The sequence below is a fragment of the Cynocephalus volans genome, chromosome 5 (genome assembly GCF_027409185.1).
Source record: "Cynocephalus volans isolate mCynVol1 chromosome 5, mCynVol1.pri, whole genome shotgun sequence".
Taxonomy (NCBI): domain Eukaryota; kingdom Metazoa; phylum Chordata; class Mammalia; order Dermoptera; family Cynocephalidae; genus Cynocephalus; species Cynocephalus volans.
In genome coordinates, this window is record NC_084464.1 from 36,528,209 (window position 1) to 36,551,114 (window position 22,906).

Consider the following 22,906-nt stretch of genomic DNA (forward strand, 5'->3'; position numbering starts at 1 on the left):
CTGTGTCATAACACCAAGGTCAAGGGTTCAGATCCCTGTACCGGCAGGCCGCCAAAAAATATATATACATATAGGAAGGAGGAAAAAGAACATACTAAGCCTCTTTTCTAGTATTTAGAATAAATCATGCAGATCTTGAATCTCCCAGTCTACAGTACTGAAAAGGCTAAGTTCACAAATTATCCCATTTCTCAAAGGTATTAAAGTTCTGTTGACTATGGAACTCTTAATATGTGATTTCTACATCAGGCAGTCTTAATGAACATTTCATGACTACAGATTGAAAAAAAAAACGAAGCAGTTTTAAGTAAATTTGGACACACAGTCAACAGTTGAGTTAAAGCTTGATTGTCCTCTGCCTATATTAGAATAGACGCTGATTGTCCACTGTAAGGACAGAAGTGGACTTTCTAGTAGCAATGAGCATCAGGAGACCCAGATCTCGATTGCTAGTATTTCCCACTAAAAAAGCCTTGGGATCCTTGGAGAAATAGCTGAATCTGAAGCTAGAGGCTGGGACAGAAGTTACAAGATATTTTATGCCTAAAAGTAAGGGAGTATTCAAGAAAATGATGAAGCATGCAAATTATGATGGGGCAGGGGAGGGGGACATCTTTGAGTCCATAGTGTTTACGCAGACAAGAGGAACCGGCAATCAAAATTAACATTAATAAAGAGCAGAGTGTTCACGTCTGGAGATTAATTTGAGAAAGGCATAAGGTCAACCTAACCATGAACAAACATAATTCAAATGCAAAACGAAGATCAGTTTATATGAAAAACGTGCCTGCATTCCAAAAACGTCAAAGTCATGAAACCCAGAAAGGCTGAGAAACTTCCTGATTAAAGGAGACTAGGAACATGACAACTAAATGGAATGATCCTGTATCATCAGGAGATTTTTAAAAAAACAAAAAGGATCAAAGATATTGGGACAATTAACAAAACTGGAATATGGACTGAAAAGTATAACATTCTCTAAAAAGAAAAGTATAACATTCTCTAAGTTTGATAACTTTACAGTGGTTATATAAAATATCCTTGTACTTGGAACATATGCCAAAATACTAAGGGGTAAAGAATCAATGTATGCAACAAATTCTCAAAAAGTTCAAAAACATAGGGCCGGCCCATGGCTCACTCAGGAGAGTACGGTGCTAACACTAAGGCCAGAAGTTCGGATCCTATATAGGGATGGCCGGTTAGCTCACTGGTTGAGCATGGTGCTAACAACACCAAGCCAAGGGTTAAGATCCCCTTACTGGTCATCTTTTGGAAAAAAAAAAAAGTTCAAAAACATACATATATACGTACAAAGAGAATAAAAACAAATGTAGCAAAGTAATAACTAAATGTGGGCAAAGGTTTTACAAGAGTTCTATATTTCTCTTGCAACTTTTCTAAACTATTTCAAAATAAAAACTTAAATGGCTGCTGAAATGCCTAACTTGTTGAAATTAAGTGTAATCAGTACAGTAAAATGGTTAAGACTTGGGCTCTAGAGCCATCAGAAAGCCTGGTTTTAAATCCTTCACTACTTGGGATGTGAGCTTGGATGAGTTACTTAACCTCTGCATCTACTTCCACTCAGGGTTGTTAGATTAAATTAAGAGTATAGGACTGTACCTGGCCATAAAAACACTCGAAGTGTTATTTCAAAATAGATTCTAACTTTTAACTGAGAACATGTGAAAGCATTCTGAAATTATGAACGGTATTTCTTCCTTTTCCATGAAGCAAGGCATGAAGCTAGACACTAACTGTTGAAAGCTAACAAAATGTCCTTGATTCCTATTCTTCAAGTACCAAACCAAATTACCAAGTTTTTTCTTCTCAATTTGCTGTTTAGCCATGGACTAGAATCCTCCTAAAAGTGACCAGAAACATCTACCCAGTGACTTAAAAAAAAGTTACCACTTCGAGCTTTGTGTATTCACCTGAATAGTCAGGGAACTTTCACCTATTTTATTTAGGTTTTCATTTTTTCAAATTCCAACCAGAAGCTAAATACAATTGGAAACTCTTAAGCATTAGTTTTACTCCAGAGGAGTAGGATCATTCAGATTTACTCCAACAAAAGTATGCAATCCCTAAGCAAAGCTTTTCTTCATTTAAAAGAAAACAAAACTATACAGTAGTCTTTCCGTATGTTCATTGCACAAAATGAGTTCTGCTTTTAGAACTTTGACACTCAATGGTTATTTTTACAATTTTAAGATCCCAACTTTTACAACTTTTTTCTACTCCAAAAAACCTTAAGTTTTTCTTTAGGATCGTGTAGAAACCAGTATTTCTGCACAATTCACTGGAATTTTTTTCTTTGTAATAAAAATCTCTCCTCTTTAAAAACAAAAAAAAACCCCAAAAACCAAAAAGGAAAGTCCTCTACCTGTCATGGTTTCTGCAGCTATAAATGTATTTCTCAGATTTATAGCTGCTTTAGCTACTTCAGACTCCAGATCTGCTTTAATGTGTATAACTAAATCCACACTAAGCAGAATACTCTCAATAAGAGCAACTTGGGGAAAGAGATCTGGAAAAAAAAATATATATCTATATTTATGAGTACCAGGAAACAAACATGGCCCAGTAAAATGAGGCAAGAATGCCTACAATGAGATGCTTTTTTTCATTTACGATTTCTTTCCCATGGTTGTATTTTCTTTTTTTAAACAACCATTCTGGTCATTAGAATGAATCTGACAGTGCTCCGGAACAACGGTGATTATAGCAAAGCTATTAAGTTTAAAAAAATGTTATTTATACCTGTTACATTCACTTCTCACCCTCTAAATACTGATGACAGATGTCAAAGAGGCAAAAACCAGCACAAATGGGAAGACCATCAAAAATGAGTATCACCTTGTGCTTTCAGATACATTTAAGCATTTCAGTGTACAATAGTCCTTTCATTTCACATTTTTAGTAAGATGCTGATGCAGTGCAGCAAATATGCAAAGCATCTTCTTTCACACAGTCCGTGCAGAAGACATCTAATTTTGCTTTTAAGTTCTGAGATACAAATGATTAAAAAAAAATCCAGGATGAACAAGTTTCAAAATGCGTAGTGTTCTGTGCATGAGTCCATTTTCTTTAAACTCTAAAAGAACAAAGTAATAAGAAAACAAGAAAAAAACTGCTGCTGCATTCTCTGATCTTCTCCATTTTGCTGGTCAGTACTCTATTCTGGCATATATGGACGGAGGTGATCCTCTATGGTGCCAACTGCCCAGTGGGTGAGCTGTTCCTGTGGCAGGTAGAGGCAGATGCTGCATAACTTGAAGATCGTAGCTTTGTTTTTTGGAGTCTGGAGAGGGAAAATTTTTAATATTCTTAAGATTTTAACATAACTGTCCGTCACATGAAATGAATCTCCCACAATTTATAAAGTACCTATGGGCACAGTAACAAAGCATACACGGTTAAGGAATAAATTATGGTCCCTACCCAGTCTAGTTAGGAAGACAGAATCTTGCCATACAAGACACAGAAAAACTGTAAAAATGATTGAAAACTAGTAATACTTAGAGAATTTATGCAGAATTAAAAGATGAAAAGTCAACCGGAGATTACTTGCTAAAAAAAATTTTAAATCATCTATCTGAAGTAAGTTTATATATAGGAAGACAGAAAGAAGATGTGACCAGAGTAGAAACTAGGGAGAAGATTAGAAATAGGTAGAGATTTAAACATATCACGGGTAAGGGAGTAGTAGAAAGCTAAAAAGCATTACCAGCTTTAAGAATTATTTTTAAAAAGTAGTTACTATTTGAACATCTCAGTTATGAATAACATGTGCTAGGTGCTTTCACAAACAACTGCTGCTAGTAAATGGGAGATAGAATCTGAATCCAGACCTGACTACAAAGTTCATCTTTTCACTATAGCACCTCTAACAAAAAGGCAAAAGAAAAAAACTGGCTTTGCTGATGTCTGAAGTAGTCTATATATGTTAATGAACCTATACATATGTACATATGTTCATTTTAAATGTCACAAGAAGTTTCTATCATTTGCTGGATTTAACAGAATGAGCATGACCTCAGAAGTTACTTGCCCAAGATCAGATAGCCAGCAAGTGGCTGCATCTATATTAGAATCAACCAATTCCAGACGTGTGTCTCTATACCACCTGCCCATCCAAAATTATCTTCTGGAGGGCTGGCCGGTTAGCTCAGTTGGTTAGAGCAAGGCAGTGTAACAACAAGGTCAAGGGTTTGGATCCCCACACGATTACCCCCTGCCCCGGCCAAAATCAAACTTATCCTTTGGTCTAGCCCATATATATACATATATTTTTTCTGGCTGGCAGGCACAGGGATCAAACCCTGGACCTTGGTGTTATTAGCACCACACTCTAACCAACTGAGCTAGCCAGGCAGCCCCCTTACCATGTATCTTATATTATGATAAATAGCACAAGATCTCTGCTAAGTGATTTTTGACCAAGTTAGTTGTTTCCTTAGCAATAAAATGAGAGTAATAATATCTACAATTCAGAGGATTACTGTAAGGATTAAATGAGTCCACACATGTAAAGCTCTTAGTATAAAGCCTGGCACACAATACACTATATGTGTTGACCACCATTGTATCAAGCACTAGTGGAGGTTGATTCTTCTATATAATACAAGCATGGCAACACATTTCCATCTCATGAAGATCAAGAACAGAACCTATGTGGAGGAAGGGGACTAAGAGCACCAAAGACCAAGTACATCTACAACTAACTATTCCAGTTTGCCCGAGACTGATGGGTTTCCAGGACTTGGAACTTTCACTGCTAAAACTGGGACATTCCAGGCAAACTGAGACTGTTGGTCACCCTACCTACAACCCAAATTTAGTTTATGAACTTACAAAAATTTTCTTTTCATTAAAAGGACTTAAGCTCTTTGCTTCTTAACCCACAGAAAAGATCTGCCCTTGATACATAACAAGAGTTGACCTACTACTTATATAACAACTTAAAGTCACTAGTTATTTCTATAAAGAATTAATGATCTTGTAGTATATTCACATAAAAATGAAGTCTAATTTCTCTACACTAGTATGCTATCATTGTTAAAGCTTCTATGACTAAAAAAATCTGTATTGTGGATTCCATAATGTAAGTCAATAACCTTTAAAATTGGATAAAACTAGCACAATTGCCTGCTATACAGTACTTTCTCAACAAATAATTCAAAGGAAAGTACACAAGCAATTAAAAAGGAAAAGTAAGAGTCGACTTAAGATCTACCTGAAGAGAGCTAAGAAACTGGGAAAAAACAAAACAAAAACCAAAAAAAAAAACCCACGTAAGTTATATGTTTCTCTGTTCGGTTTTATCAAATGCCTCACCAAAATTAATTTTCTTCTGTAATTCCCAGTTCTTTTATTTGTACTTATAATACCATAATTAGTTTTCTACAAGATAGAAAGTAAATGGGTAGCAGTTCTATTGTGAAGCGCCTTTGTATTTTTAGTATCTTGCACATATTCTCTCTTAAATAAAACTAAACATGTGGTCTATAATGTAACTAATATCATAACACTCTTTCTTTTGAGGTCTTTACTTAAATCACCTTCTCAGTGAGGCCTTCTCTGGTGACACCGTGTAAGAATTCAAATCCCCAGCAGTTTATATCCCTCTACCCTGCTTTCTTTTTCTCTTAGGACTTATCACTAACTATGTAGTTATTTAGTTTAATGACAAATAAGCATATTTTACTTATTTACTCTTGGGTCTCCCACAATGGAATGTGAATCCATGAGGGCAAGAATTTTTTTATATCTTGTTCATTACTGTACAATGCCTGGCACTGTGCAGGCACTCATTTGTTGAAATAAATGGTAACTAAATTAGGATGATATTTTTTAAAGGTTAATAACATAAAAAAGAAGCCATCATAAATTCTAAGTGATGATATTCAGGTTTAGGTTGATGAGTATGATATTTTATAGACTAAAAACTAAATTAGAATATCTGGACTGCTGATTAAATGGGAAGTGGCTTCAATGGATCTTTTAAATACTAATGTGCCTCATTCCTTTAGATTTTTATTTAAAAGGTCTAGGTCAGTGCCTCTCAAAATATAATGTGCTATAAATCACCTGAGGATTTTGTTAAAAAATGCAGATTCTGATTATGTAGGACTGGAAGAAGGCCTGAGATTCTATTTTTTTTTTTTTTTTTAAAGATGACGGGTAAGGGGATAACCCTTGACTTGGTGTTGTCAGCACCAAGCTGTCAGTGAGCTAACCAGCTATCCCTATATAGGGATCCAAACCCATGGCCTTGGTGTTACCAGCACTACACTCTCCTAAGTGAGCCACAGGCTGGCCCTTGAGATTCTACATTTTTAACAAGTTCCCAGGTGATGTTCACCTGTTGACCACACATCAGATAGAAAAGCTCTAGGATAGTTGTTCTCACTGCTGTACACCAGAATCATGACTTTTAAAAGATCCTGAGATAGTTCCAATATGCAGCAAAGTTTGAGAACCATTATTCTAGGGTAGGGCCTAGGATATCTATTTCCTGTTTTAAAAATAACTTCAAAAATAATGCAGTGTTGAAGGGGCAAAACAGAATTAAGTAACTCGTATAAAAAACAGTTTACTAACCAAAAACCTCACGCAAACCCTTACGTGGTTTTCAAAAAATGCTTACCTGCAAGTGCTGTCTGTCAATGAAGAGAAACACTGACTGGTTAGGATTGTTGACAACAATTCCAGTCTTGTCCTTGCGGCTCAGTACATGCAGAAACTGTTTTTCATAGTCACCGTGATGAAACTCAAATTTGGCCTAATTACAAAATACAAACATTTATATGTAACTACAAACATGTTACACTACCTGAACATCTACTGCACCCACGCACATATATCTGTGGTAATATGGTAGCCAACAGCCGCATGTGGCTACTTAACTTAAATTAAAATTAAATGCAATTTAAAATTCAGTTCTTCAGTAACACTAGCCACATTTCAAATGCTCAAGTCACATGTGACTGCTGGTCATCATTTTGAACAGTATCTTGAGATACAGAACATCATTTCCTTCATTGCAGAAAGTTATTTTGGATAGTATTCCATTACATAATTTGATTTTCAAGAAAAGCTTTGCACCAAAGTGACCAAATCCTAATATTCAATTAATAATTTTAAGCCAAATTTTATAAAACCATATTTTGAAATCTACTCGGCTCAAGACTCCACTTTAGGACTTTAAACCCCAATGATATCTCCCTCCTTTCAATTAGGAAGCACACTGTAATGGTTCTTGGGAAGATATCTGTTTATTCCAATCTCAGATTCAAATCTCACTAGTTATGTAAGGGATTTGCATAAACCACCTTTTCTAAACTTCAGCTTCCTCATCTATAAAATAAGGCTCTAACCCGTTTCACAGGACAATTAAGAGATTAAATAAAATGTAAAGCCCACACCTGAAATGTAGTTCCACTTCTCACACAGATGGGCTTCTAAAAATATACGAGCCTCCTGAAATTTTTAAAAATATGTTCTTATGTGTACTTTTCCCACAGCTAGCCTCAGATTGTTTAAAAAAAAATTTTTAAGTTATGAAAGACTGTTATCAAGTAAGTCAGAACATTCCTTCAATCTCTTAACACAAGGAAGGAAGATCAACTCCATCTCCCAAGAAAATGTCTATAGGCATTGGAAAAGGCCAAATGCTGGGTGAAAAGACCAAGCTTAATGGAAATTCAAGAAATCTAGATTTAACAATCATCATTTACATAATACTGGATTGTAAAAATTATTGTTAGTCCATCTAGCTCAAACAATTTTTATTCCCTGACTATGTCAAAAACAGTAAGTGATACCAACATTGAAAAACCACCCTGTTATCTAGGATTTCACTACCCAATAGCTTTTCTTATAAACCATAACATAATATGATAGGGTGTCCTACATACTATTGTATGTAAAATGATATTAAATTGTACTTCTGCACAACTTAAATACTTGTTGAACTCTAAGTATTTTCATAAGTATATGAAAAACATGCTATTAGCTACAGAGAAGTATGAAAAAGGTTATTTCAACCTTCAGAGCTTATATACTGAGAAAGACAAGTACATACAAAAATAAAACATAATTTGCTTCAAATCTTTTCCTGGAATAAGAGTGATTATCTGTAAAACCACAAACTGGGTTTTTTTGTTTTGTTTTTTGGCAGCTGGCTGGTACGGGGATCCAAACCCATGACCCTGGTGTTACCAGCACCATGCTCTCCCAAGTGAGCTAACTGGCCAGACCCCAAATTGGGTTCTTATCAAAGTGCTGTGGAAGGAAAGAAGAAATACCTAACAGTAAGCAATGTGGGAGCATTAGGTGAATATAATTTTCTGTAAAGATGAAGTAATTTGGACAATGCCATTCTAGGAAACAGAACGAACAAAAACACAAAACACAAATGTGTTAAAAACTGAAATACTGCTCAAGTAACAAAACTGCAAGTATTTCAATATGGCAAGTACCAGGGTGGATGGAACTACTTGTAATAACACTGAAAAGAGGTTTGAAGGAGACTGGAATGCCATATAATTCTATGGCATTTCAATTCTATTCTACTGAATATTCACTATTTGGGAAGGAATGGTCCACACCAAAGCAAAAACTCTTGGCAGCATGAAAGAAGCAATTCCTAGAGGAGAAGTAATGAAATATTCCAATAGTGGAATAAAGAGCTAACCTGGGCATTAGCATTAGTGATGAAGAGGAAAGAAGAGATATATTTTAATAGAGATATATTTTCATAGCACCTTCCTGCACTTCATAGAACTCTGAATATATTAAGAATTCCATATTTAAAAATCTTTACTCTGGTTCCTATTAAATCTCACTGCAGAAGTACTAATTTTAAAGAGCTTCAGGTCAAAAAACCAAACAAACAAACAAACAAAATATATATATATTCAGTCCAGAATCTAAGGTTTTATAATACAGGGGGCTTTTCCAGTACAGGGAAGTGAGTTAAAAGCAGAAGCTTTACAGTTATTCCAGGATTTTACCTTGACTACTACTTATCTGCATGACCTTGTGCCATTTATTTACCTAATCTCTGACTGCCTCAGTTTCTCTGCAAAAGGAGGACCATATATACCTAGTTACTGTCAGGATTTAAAGTATTCAAGAGAATGCCTAGCACAGTTAACGCTCAATAAACATTAGCCATTATTTTAAAGAAAAGTAGTACTTAAAAGTAAACTATTCTAAATAAGGTCCCAGAAGGAAAGACAGGGTATTAGATACTCAAAAACATACCATGATAAGTGGAACTACATTTTTTCCAAAAGGAAATCCCTGCTAGAAAACAAGAAAATCCTAACAATGCCTCCAGAGAGGCACTTAGAGTTGAGGTATAAGACCTGCTCTCAAAACTATAAATATGCTTGTTCTATTTCTGTTTTCATTCCTTTTATATACAATTTATATTCTCCAGCACACTATGTCAGTCAGATATCATCCATTAAAAGACACAAAAGATGACACTTTTACCTGTATTTAGCCTATCAATTATCTTTACAATTTATTACTGTCAAACAAACCTAAGAAAAAGAAATGGGTAATTTATTTGAGCTGATGTATGGCAACATTCCATGGGGCAGCAGGAGTATACCAACTTATATAGTCTATCACATACACAAGCACCACAAGGATACTTCATAGTAATGGATAGACATAAATTTTTTTAAATGTCAAATATTTTATATTCCTAAACAATTAGCTTAAAACAAGCCTTCTAATATTTATATTAGTATACTTAAAATGAGTCCTTAAATGTCATTATTTCTTTTTCTGATTGTAAAACAAAGTATGCTTATTGTAAAAAAATATGGCGAGATACACACACACACAGAAAATAAAAAAGGAAAGTTAGCTATACCTGACCTACAACTAAGCAAGCATAATTAACATTTTGGTGGATCTCCTTCTCCTTTCTTATTTGCATATAACTGTACTATAAATAAAATTAGGATCAACATATGGGTAAATGTCCTTAAATTAATGCTAGAAATTGTCCAGTACATCAAATGACAGTCAAAAGGCAGTGAGATGTCATGAAATGTTAATTGAGAACCACCACTAAATTTACTTTTCTCCTGCATAGATTATACACAAATCAACTTCTAGAAAATGGGTTTGTTTTTTTTTTTTTTTAACCCATTTTAGCTCAGACTCCTTTGAGAACCAAGGTACTGAAGTATACTACCTCAGGAGTGTGCATGACGAGGGGAATGAGTAAGGGTCACAGATCTGAAAGCTCATCCGTGGGCCCCTCTATAAATCAACAAATGTCCGCCTTAAAAGATTTTTCTAGCTATAGTTTTGAAGACATGGTGGGCAGATAGAACCACCTCCAAAGATTCTATAATCCAAATGCTATATTCCCTTGCAACGCAATATTCAAACAAACAGAAAAGACTCATGAAATAAAACTTTTAGCATATTCCCAAAGAATTTCTCAAGTCTGACCCTATTCCAGAAGTTTTCACTTACTGAAATGCTCATCACAATTATTTTAGAACAAAATACCTGAACAGGCCTAAAAGGCTCATCAGATTCCTTCCACCTAGAAAACAGGAGACAGACAATTTTCTCGATATCATTCCGAGGCCAAAGAATGAAATCCATCTCCTGAGTACAGCCAATTACATCCTATAAAATGACCAAAAAAAAAAAAAGACTTAAACAAAGCTGTAACAAACAATGTCACAAATTATAGGTTAGACTATAGAAACATCTTACAAGCGCAAAAGACCCACCCTATATCATTTTATATCTTAAGTCACAGCAATAGGACTAAATGAAATCTTAGTAGCTCGTGACCTAATCTTAATCTTGTAGACATGTAGTCACTCAGCCCAATATTCCTCACACCAAGACCTACATTCATCAGTACATGGTAAAAACTCCAACTAAAGTTCTGATTTTTTGTTTTGTTTGTTGTTGTTATGAATCCCTACACCTTTAATTCCACCCTCCAAAATCAGAACCTATTTAACAAAGGTGTCTTGAAACTTCTAATATGAACTATTTTCTTCTGAAATATTATGTTTTAATAGAAAACTACTTTTCTCCATTCTTGTTCCTTTTTCATTATAGCCAGCATATTAATTTTCAAAAGCCAATAAACCTCTTCCAGACTAGTACATGGTTATCTCCAGCCTTCCCCCTACAACTAATTGTTCAAGTGTGTGTATGTATATATACACACACATATATATATTTACACACACACTCACTCTCTTTTGTTGAAGTATGTCCAGATTAACTTTCTCAATGTGTTGCAGAACCTTAGAAGGCTGGCAACAATAATACTCTCTTACTTTAAGTTTCTGATTTATAAAAGGGCATGATGTTATTCCTCTCTCCAAAGAGGGAAACCAAATGAACATAAGAACATTATTCACAATAATAATGTATACCTTTATTAACATAACACCACATAAGCAAAGTTATACATGTTTCATCTGGAGTCACTTTTTGAAAAACAAACTTCTTTAGGAATTTAAAAGCAATTTTATACACAGCACTTAAGTTACTAAAAAGTAATGAGCACCTAGCATGGATTAAAGGAATACTTCTACATATTTTATAAGAATACTCTGGGGCAAAAACTACATTTTTCTAACCCTATAAACACATAAAGCATGAACCCAGTTATTAATACAGCACGAAGACATTATTTACCTAAAAGAGATCTATCACCATAGTAACTACTCATTTTTAGGGGAGAAAAATGCAAGTTTAACCTAAAAAAAAACTTACCTATCAAGTCAAGACTTAAAAACAGAACTTACTCTTCTCATAGACTGGTATCGAGGAGCATGGAGCTGTACCACATCCTTCTGTAAAAGCTCTATGGAACTTTCCAAGGAATAGCTGGAATCTCGCACACCTTTCAGGATATTTTCTTCATAATTATTTGTCATGACTGGTATAACCTCAGACACTTCAAAAAGTGCTGATTTTTTCTTCTAAAAAGTAAAAAAAAAAAAAAAAAAAGATGTATTAACCCACTGGGAGAACGCTATTTTTTAACACTCAGTTCATATTACAATGTCAAGTACCTTTATTCTAACTCAGCAAAATTCTTAACTGTCTGAAGTAATTTTGATACTGAAAACACAGATTTTCAGATAGGCGGCTCCTTCTTTTCTTCCCCCACCAACCCCTCAATGACACACAAATAGGCTGTTATCAGAATGCTTAACTTCTCAATTTTATAGCATTATGGTATCCATAACAAGTACTTATTTAAGACAGTTATATTTCTCTTATTTGTTTGTGAGGAACAAACACCAGCAATTCCAAAGGTTTAAAAAAAAAATTCAGTGATATAGTCTTGACATGTTTAATTTAACTGGTTCTACAAAGAGCTAAATTAAAATCTCACCAGTTTATTTTTTGGCAGCTGGCCGGTAGGGGGATCCAAACCCTTGACCTTGGTGTTACCAGCCTCATACTCTCAGAACTGAGTCACTGGCCACCAGTTTAAAAACAAAGCTATTCAAATTATTTTATTCCTTAAATGGGTCAATTTTCATTACTCTTTCTGGATGTCATATAACTACAGATGTCAATATTTGAAATAAGAAAAAAATGTACACCAAATTGTGTTTCAAAATTAGTTAAGACCAAGTGCTCATCACCAACCTAGCTTATAAAATTCTGTACTATAGAGTACAGATCATTAACTATTAGGGCAAATGCACGCACACTGTCCATTTTTAGAATAAAACAAGATTTTTCACAGGTGTTTAAAGAACCAGATGGTACAATTTGGGGCATGTTATAGATCGAATACAAAAATCCAGTCTCGCCATTTATGTCTTGGATTTATTTAGAGAGCCTACACTGTAATAAATGATCCTATTAATTTTGCAGTTAACTTGTTAAAAAAAAAAAAAGGCATGAAAAAATGGGGAATGAAATCCTTGATACTATCCAATCTTGGGAAAATCGCTTCAAAACAAATAACTCTTAAACAACTTTACAATGCTATCTATTCTAGCAGCTAAGTGTTCTTAAATACAAACAACTTTCGAATTAAGTGTTGCGTAACACCCTAGGAAACTTCCAAATACTAAATAGATAACACTAAGATTACATTTCTGATCTGAAATTAGGTCACAATTTAAGTGCAAAAACCAAAGTAGCATTTCCTTATATTCATAAGCTAATCTCATATAAAATAGCCTTGCTGATAATTAAAGAAACTGTCCATTTTAAGTGGCAAAAAAATACTGCTTTTATCATATTCTCCATGACCATTCACAATTCATTACTGCTACTTAACTGTGGAACTAATTCTGATTGAAACGAAAACAATGAAACTTCCTCTTTAGGTCACTTTGAATTTTAAAAAATTGCACTTCTGAATACAAATTAGCCATTTCGGTATTTAATTGCTTCTAAATATTAGACTGTACTCTATTTCATTAAATGTAACATGAGAAAAGGTACCTGTATCATGGAGTTGAAATAGCAGGCTGATTTTAGCATACAAACATTTTGATTCCAACTTAACACTTTGAAACACCCTATTTATATTAGATAATCTTTAAATTCAGTTATAAAGTTCCCTATATAATGCCACATAAGTTAAAGTTTTACAATGCTGCCCCATGTCTACCAAAAGTGGATCCTACTAAGCTTTACAATTAAATATTTTCAAACCAGTAAATATTCAAGGAACTTCCATTCAGTTACACTGCAACTACTCAATTCAGACTCACCCATAAGGGTGAAAAAGCATACAAAGTGGACTTTCTTCAACCACTGTTAACACTGATATTCATATTTAAGAATAACAAATAATACACACTTACAAAAATTACTTGTGCTAATTCACATTAAGAACTTTAAATTACCTTCTCCTTGAATACAAAGGCAATATACATCTTGAAGTCAAACTGGTCAGCTAGAGATTCTTTTTTCTTTCTAAGCTGAGCACGTAGTCTGTTCAGAGCTTGTTTCTTCCGGGAGTTTGGGTCCCCCATTTTGAAATACAGGTGGTACTAAAGCCTTTGGAAATTGTCACTAACCTATGGGCACTTTTTCTTAAGACTCAAGTACAACAGAAACAAGTCATTTTTTTTCCTGCTAATATGAATAGCTAAAATCAGGACTGTAACCCAAAAACTGCACCTTCTGGCAATATTAGCAGACTGTCATACTACAGGGTCAAGAAACAAAAGCTGCTGTCCAGTCATGTTTGGACTACAACGTTTAGGGTAAGATTGGAAAAAGGAAGGGGAAGATGGAAAAGAAGAGGAGAAAATACTTGAACTAATTTTCTGGAAAACCCATTTGGCTTAACTGCCAAGATAAAGGCTTTGGGGGGAACTGAAAGCCTATTATCAGGATTTAGGTGTGCAATAAAATACAGCTGACACCAGTCCAATCCTTAAAATCCATCCGGATTTCTCCCCCTTTTTAGAAAAGGTTAGGAACAGGGAGGGGGAAGTATGACCCTTGCTTTTCAAAGGCAAAAAAACAAAACAAAACCAAAAACAAACCAAAAAAAACACCAAAACAGGGTAGGTGAATGAAACTGAAATACCCAATTGGATTTTACCCAGCCAGATCCATGGCTGTAATACCTAATTAATTCTTAGTTATTTCAGATTTCACTATTGCTATGTATTGTCAGTGCTTGTTATTGATTACACTTGGTGGTGAGCAAAGAGAAAAGTGCAAAATCGGTAGAGCAGGAAGGGGAAAGGTACAGGGTTTCCCTGCAATCAACTACAGTGTATACCGGGGGCGGGCAGCTGTTGCCCAAAGGAGCCATGAGAAAAAACAGCGGAGTCATTATCAACTTCCCCATCACCCACATTTTCACCCTCAGGCGGCTGCTAATGCTGCTGCCAAGGAGAACCATGATGGCAGAGGGAAAGGGGGTATACAATACGGTATTAATTATTCCGGCTCTGTGGTTAGGCCTGATTAATGCCCGGGATCCCAACACCCCCAGCCCCGCAATGAGACTTACATTCCCCAAAGGAACCTTCTCTATGAATTTGCCCCGTTCAAGATGGTGGGGAGTGCGATTTATCTTCTTGTGAGCATTGCTGAAGCAAAGGTGGCGGGTTCTTCTCCCAAATCCGAGGCAGTGCCCGGGGAACCACCTGCCTTCCACCCCCCACAGGTCCCACCCCCACCCTCTGCCTTCAGCGGCAGCGACTCACTCGCACCACGGGAGACACAGGATCACTCAGGTTTTCACTCATTTCATCGTGGAAACAATTCCCGCCCGGGTAGAGGAGGCGGGAGAGGGTAAATAGGAAGGATCAGTAGGAAAAAAAGAAAATAGGTGAGTTAATATTAATTACTTTTCAAAGTAAGCCCACCCACCCCCAAAAAAGAATTAAGTTCCCGGATTCCGGATTAGCTATCTCTCACGTTGAACAGACCATGTTCCCAGAGTTTGGATTGTTTAGGGTGGGGTCGTTAGTTTGTTTCCCGAGGGGGCAGGGGGTGGAATCGAGGCGGCCGGAGCGGGGTGGGGGATGGGAAAATCCCCTCCCTGTCCCCGCGGAGACCGAGACTCACGGACCGATTCTCGGGCGGGGTTCAGGCCCTCTAGCCGCAGCCTGCGGGCGGAGCGGTGGCGGCGGCGGAAGAGGCGGCGGTGGCGGGGGCGCTGCTCGCAGCACGGGCAGGAGCCATGTCAAGAGAAAACCACCAGCCAACTGAGCCCCTCCATCCCCGCTGCAGTGCGCACTGTGACCGGGCCGCCCGCGCTGCTGCCGCCGCTCAGCCCCCACCTGGAACCCATAGTCTGGCTCGGCGCCCCGGGCAGCGACGGAGGGGAAGGACGCGGAGGCAGCGGTGACAGACAGAAAGAGAAAAGGAGGAAAAACGAGAAGAAAGGGGGGGGTTGGATTGGTACTGGCAGCGGTGGGGGAGGGGAAAAAAGGGGAAGGAAGCCCTGCGCTAAGGGGTCTGTCAGCGAAGTAAACCCCCCAAAATAAAGTTATTTCAGTTCATGCATCTGCTCTTGAGTCTTTCTTCCCCCCACAGTCGGGCTCCAGCTCTCAGGAAAGAAGGTCGAGGAGACCCGGAGAGGGAAAAAGCCGAAGCGGATGATGAGCGTCCGCGGTGGTACAGCCTCGTTCCCCGCCACCGGTGGCTGCGGAAAGCGGCGGCCACGGGCGCCTCCCGGTCCGGGGCAGAGTCGCGTTTGAGAAAAGCAGCAAGAACAAACAACTTAAAATGGCAGCGACGGCCGCTGCGTCACCCGCCCCTCACCGGCACCGCCCCGAGACCTCTGCGGCTGCGCGCCGCGTGGATCTCTCCCATCTTCGTAAGAACAAAGGGGGAGACAGGATTGGAAGCAGGAAGTTTCAAGGTTATCAAGAAAAGAGAAAAAAAGATTAAGAGGAGAAGATATGAACAAGACTTTAAAAGGTGAGTTTTTGAAATTAAACTTCCATGTAATATTTCCGCCTCAAAGGGGAGTTCGAAAAAAGAGACTACCCTCTCTTCCAATATGGAGTTTCCATGGGTCATGGAAAGGGACGCTCCCAGCCACTCCCTCCGCCCCCCTCCATCAGGATGGCCCGGTCTCAGGAGTTGGCTCCTCGCCCCGCCCCCATGGCGTCACAGGCCACGCCCTTATGTGCTTCCCAACGAGGCACCCGGATGGACTCGCTTTTGCTGGGTCTCTCAGCCGTTCAGATTCCGGCTTTGCGCGGGACAGAATCGTTCTACTCCGCTAGGCGCGCGGGAGCGGGGAAGTGGGCGGGGTGTGGTCGAGGTTGGGGCGGAGTGAAGAAGGAAAAAGAAAGTGTGTGTTGGAAGATTAGGGAAGTGAAATGAGAATTTCACTTCGTTATCGCTGGTAATCCCCCCATAGGGGATCCGCCCCGCGCTATGTTGCGGCAACAAACCGAGAATTTATTTCCAATTCCTGGGATTTAAACAGTGTGCTGCAGAAAATGTCTCACGATGGTCCCTCGCGGCTCTCTGTCCCCACCCCGCCACGTGCGCTGGCACGGAGGATAGTCTTAAAGCTTTGAACAAGTCAAAGACGCCTTTAATGCGTTGCTCCTGTGATTTAGGGGAGGCAGCCGAACCTGACCGGTAGATTTTTTTTTTCCCTCGCAGTCAGAACACACTTTTTATTAGGATGCCGCAGGACCTCAGACCTACATCCTGAACCTTATGTAGTTCTCTGCCTTCCTCAAAATGTAAAGATGGGACGAGGAACGTTTGCCGCTGAATCGCAGTCCTTGGTACCAAAGAGTTTAGTCCATTTTAGTTTCAGCTCTAACATGCTGATAAAAATGCAGTTATATAAATAATCAGCAAAGAGCAATAGGCCACATAAGCATAGCCTATATATACTTAGGGCTGCTCTCTATGATGAGATCTTAGAAGTATACTGGATCTCCAAATTATTGTCTTTCACTTTGTGAAATCAATAGATGAACTGTAATAACATTTTTCTCACCCATAAGCGAAAAGAATAACTGGGGCCCACACTTCAATATAAACTGTTGTCCAGAACCAAAGGATGACATTCTTGGGGTTCCCAAATTATTTCTAATCTTGAAGGATAAAGCTTGCATTTTAGTAGTGCATTGGCGGATTTCTTTTCACAATCACACTATATCTAGTGTCGAAAGCACACATGGGTAAAATTTAAGATTTCACATAGTTTATGGCCTGGTTTAAAAAAGAAAGATATACCTTGCACCGGTCAGTCACCAAAAAAATAAAACAGGCCAAAAAAAGATATAGATATATATAAAAAATTAGCACAGGTTGATGTGTTTTTGACCTGGCCCTGATTTGTATCCATGATCATCTTTATGGAATAAGTTTTTTAATAACAGCTTTATTGAAATATATTTCACATACCATATTATTTATCTTTTTGAAGTGTATGACCCAGTGGTTTTTAATATATTCACAGAGTTGTGCAACCATCATATTAGCATCACCCCGATAACAGTCATTCGTCTTCCTCTCTCCCAGCCCTAGGCAACCACTAATTTATGTTCTGTCTCTACAGATTTGCCTTTTCTACAATTTCATATAAATGGAATCATTCAATATGTGGTCTTTTGTGACTGGCTTCTTTCCTTAGCTTAATGTTTACAAGGTTCATCCATGTTGCAGCATGTATCAATACTTAATTCTTTTTTATTGTTAAAAAAGAATTTTATTGTATGGCTATTCCACATTTTGTTTATACATTCGTACGTTGATGGACATTTAGGTTTCTTCTGCGTTTTCGCTGTTATGAATAATGCTGCTATGAACATTTGTTTAAAAGTTTTTGCGTAATCATATGATTTCAGTTCTCTTGTGTATATACCTAGGAGCAGAATTATTAGATCATGTGTCAACTCTATCTTTAGCCATTTGAGGAACTGCCAGATTGGTTTCCAAGTCAGTGGCACGGTTATACATTCCCACCAGCAGCATATGAGGGTTCCAGTTTCTTCACATCTTTATTACTGTCTTTTTGATTATAGCCATCCAAGTGGGTGTGAAGTGGTATCTCCCAGTGATTTTGATTTGCCTTTCTACAATGAATAATAATGTTGAGCATCTTTTCATGTGTTTATTGGCTGTTCTATCTTTTTTTGGAGAACTGTCTGTTCAGAGCTCTGCCTATTCTAAAATTGGGGTTATTATTATCAGTAAGGTATAGGAGTTCTTTATTCTAGATAGAAGTCCCCTATCAGATGTATGATTTGCAAATATTTTCTCGCATTCTGTGGGTTGTCTTTTCACTTTCTTGGTGGTGTCCTTTGCAGCACAAAGTTTTTTAATTTTAATGAACTCCAGTTTATCTATTTTTTCTTTTGTTTTTTGTGCTTTTGGTGTCATATCTAAGACACCATTGAAGAATGTTTACACTACTATAAGAATCATGAAAAAACAGGAGAGAGTGGATGTTGAGGGAAAAATTAAGTTTTTAGTTCCAGCTACTTTGAAACAGAATTGAAGAAACCTGGTCACAAGCTGAGCAAATCCTATGACATTGCGTGCTTTGGGACTGTGCCAAGTCTTAGTAAGACAAGCCAAGAAAATAGTAGCAATATGCCCTGGAGGAAGAAAGCACTTCTAGCTCAATTTTCTCTGCCACTTGGAAGGGCTGTAAAATAGGAAGAGTAATCAAAGGAAATAAAATTTTTAAAAGTCACAACCATAATGTTCCTCAATGAAATCAAAGATCAGAGACAACTCACTAAGATTTGGCTTCACTAACTGTGGAAATAGTGTACTTCATTGTGTTAGAAATGGCTTATTTAGGGTTAGACTGCTTCAAACACAGTTGGATTTGTGGAGTGATGATGGCAGCCCCTTGACTAAAAATATCTGCTTAAATTCCCCTTAGGAGTTTTTAATTACACCATTAGATACATTGTGTGAAATTTTCTTGGTTGAAATCCAGATACCACCACAAAAGATTACGTTTTTAATAAAATAACACCTTATGAAGACTCTGTGCCAGCCTCCTACCCAAAGATACACAATCCAGACCAGCTCAGGAGGGATCCTAGGTTAATTTACAACCTTAATGAAAGCCAACCCTGGATATCCCAATCTCCTACATTTGTACCAAGTTGAGAAATGATTACTCAAGCACGTTCTTATATAGCTAACTATATGACAATAAGATAGCCAATAAAGTATTTTACAATTGTTCTTCACTACTCTAAAGAGAACCAGACTTCTCTTTTACCTTTAAAACATACATTGTCTGTAACCACACGCTCTTGTCTTACAAAAATTTAGTTTTCTCAACATCTCCTCTCCCCATATTTATAACCAGCAAGCACAGTAGATTTTTTAAGAGTTCTCAAATATTTTGTCCCTTCGTTAGTGCTATGAAGTTTATCAGACATGGGCCTTGATTTTTGACCATATTTATGATTAACAGTTTAATAAGCATGATAAACATCTACACACTACAGACCTAGAGAACTAGTTCTGATACTCTACAGTTTGATCCTAAAAGTGGAAGCACCGGGGGGCCTTGTCTCCAGATTTCAACCTTACAGATTTGCCATCTAAGATAACTGTGATAATATGTGCTAATAAAATTTCACAGTCTGAAAGGAATCATTCACAGCACATACTCTAGCACATGCAGACCTCCAGTCCACAACAAAGCCACGTGGTTACTAAACTAAAATGATAGAAAAAGGAGAAACTGTTTTGAGGCCTTTGCTTACCCTTTTTGGGGGGTATCAGTGAACCTTTAGTCTCCCCCTAATTTCATGCAGGCCCAAGATATAGAGATCAGTATTTATTTGCAGGCTAATAGTTGAATATTTATTGAGTGCCTAAAGAAAGTTGTAGGCTTGCAAAACGATATTTGGCCAGGTAAATAGTCATTGTCCTGGAATTTGGAACAGGGTTAGGAACTGAAGGAATTTGCAGGCGAGTACTTATAACCCACAATGTATTGTCTTTATTTTTTAACCTCTTTTTCTTTTCCCTCTCCCTTTCTTTCTCTCTCATTCCTTTTCTTTTTTCTTTCCCACTTCTTATGCATCATGCCCACCAGCATTATCCAAAAATATTACTTAGATACCTTCTGTTTACAGACAGCTTTGAGTTAATATACCGATAAACAGACTGCTGTCCAAACAAATCTGCTGGTACTATTTAAGATGGAATTTTTACCCTTTATCTTTGCCTATTAGTCTCAGTTTGTTACCAAAAACATTTTTATTTGGTTTTCTTTTTGCTTCTGACTGCCTTGTATTGAGTGTTCCCCCCAAAACTTGACCCCCACTGTGACAGTGTTAAGCGGGCGGGAAATCCTATTATGGTAGTTGAAAGGTGGGGCCGTGAAGAGGTGATTAGATTGTAGGACCATACCATAGTAAATGGATTAAAAAGGGTGGTCATGGGCATGATTTGGAGGGCTTTAAAAGGAGAGCGAATGAGGAGGTTAGTTCCTCTCTCTGCTCCACCATTTTCTGTCATGTGAAACCCCTGGTTCACTGTTGCCACCACCAAAGACTTCAACGGCTGTGTTCCTTGGACTTTGGACTTCTGAGCCTCTGAAATTGTAAGCAATAAAATTCATTTTCTTTACAAATTACCTAGTTCCAGGTATTTTGTTATAAGCAACAGAAACAGACTAATACATTGACTATTTCCTAATTTCATTTCAAAGATCTTTCTTGAGTCCAAATGCCACTCCCACCACTCAAAATGTTCTTACTATTCCATTTAATGTTTCTAGGAAGGTTATAGTAGATGAATTGGAAAATTGAGCTTCTGATACTTTTGTTAGAAATACATCATCACCATTATAAATAAAATGTTAAAATATTATAAAATTTTTGCCCCATTTATTCTACCCTATTCTGACATTCAAAGAACTTAAGGCAAATTTGAGCAGTTAACATGTCGATGAAAATTTAAATATTTTAGGACTTTTTCCTTCCTTTCCAGAACACATTCCATCCTCTATGCCACAAAGATTAAGTGTTGAAAAGGAAATGGGAAAGATATATACATGTATAATAATTTCTCTCACAGGTAGGATAATTCCACTTATCTATATTCACATAAATATACTTTACTTATGGAAGTCCATAAATTCTTTGTCCAGTAATAATACGTGTTTGTTTATATATATATATAATCCAATGTGCAAATACATACATATATAAGTGCCAGTACACTTTTTCATTTAAACATTGTGTTAGTTATCTGTTTCTGCAGAATAAACTGTCCTAAAATTTAGTGGCTTAAAACAACAAACACTTATTATCTTATAATGCTTATGGTTCAGGAATTCAAGAACAGATTAACTGGGTGATTAGGACTCAGAGTCACTCAAGAGGTTGCAGTCAAGATGTTGGGCAAGGCTGCAGTCATCTGAAGGCATGACTCATATAACTATTGGCCAGAGGCCTCTGTTTCTCACTATGTGGGCTTCTCCATACAGCTTCTTAAGTATCCTCACAACATGGTAACTGGCTTCCTCCAGAGTAAGTGATCTCAGAGAGAGAGAGATAGAAGTCAGAATATCTTTTATGTCCTGGGCTCAGAACATCATATCCATATTGGTTATACAAGTCATCCCTATTCAGTGTGGGAAGGGACTGCACAGGGTGTGCATACCAAGAGAAGAGGATCACTGGGGTCATCTTAAAGGCTGGCTACTTATAAGCATCTTTTGTGTTGTGTAAAAACTATAGAAGTAGCCATATAAGAACATTTACCAAAGACCTCCAGTTGATTTTGGTCAGGATAGATTAGGTCAGAGGTCAGCAAACTTTTTCTTAAAAGGTAGTAGTAAATACTTTAGGCTTGTAGCCTATATGATCTCTGTTTCAACTAAATTCAGTGGTAGCATGAAAACAGATAATACATAAATAATACATAAACATAGATTATACATAGATAATACATAAACAAATGTGTGTGGCTGCATTCCAACAAAACTTTACAAAAACAGGCAACTGGCCTTCAGGTTGTAGTTTGGTGACCCGTGGACTAGATTATACTGAAATAAAAAACCCCAATCTCAGCAGCTTAAAAACAAAGGTTTATCACTCACTCACACAGGTCTGCAACGAAACTGCTCATTATAGACTTTTAGGAATTCAGATTTATGGAGAATCACACACTTCTATGGTCACTGAGCAGAGAACAGAAACATGAAGCAGAAAATAAATCCTATGCTGGCATTTAAAACTTCCACATGGAAGTGACATCACTCCCTCTCATTTCTTTAGCCAAAGCAAGTCACATGGTTACCCGTATCTTCATGGGATCAAGAAAGTACAAACCTACCATGTGCCCAGGAGGGTGGGAAGCAGATATATTTGGTGAACAGCACTAATGACTACCAGAAGCATATTGTTTCCAATTCTTTTACTCTTGTTCTGCCTCTTTTTCT

The 22,906-nt window shown here is 37.3% G+C and overlaps 1 protein-coding gene across 2 annotated transcripts; it reads right to left on the reverse strand.

Annotated features, from left to right (window-relative positions):
* Positions 1 to 1,924: 1,924 nt before the first annotated feature.
* C5H6orf62 (chromosome 5 C6orf62 homolog) lies at positions 1,925 to 16,217 on the reverse strand. 2 transcript variants are annotated; one of them, XM_063096833.1, is made up of 5 exons: positions 15,210 to 16,217; positions 11,817 to 11,993; positions 10,549 to 10,671; positions 6,656 to 6,790; positions 1,925 to 3,307 (listed from the first exon to the last, which is right to left on the reverse strand). In XM_063096833.1, the coding sequence occupies exons 1-5, from the start codon at positions 15,249 to 15,251 to the stop codon at positions 3,182 to 3,184; spliced, it is 603 nt and encodes a 200-aa protein (XP_062952903.1). In that variant the 5' UTR covers positions 15,252 to 16,217; the 3' UTR covers positions 1,925 to 3,181. The 2 variants fall into 2 exon arrangements, with proteins under 2 accessions (XP_062952903.1, XP_062952902.1); XM_063096832.1 differs by lacking the exon at positions 15,210 to 16,217 and adding an exon at positions 13,890 to 15,188.
* Positions 16,218 to 22,906: the final 6,689 nt, after the last annotated feature.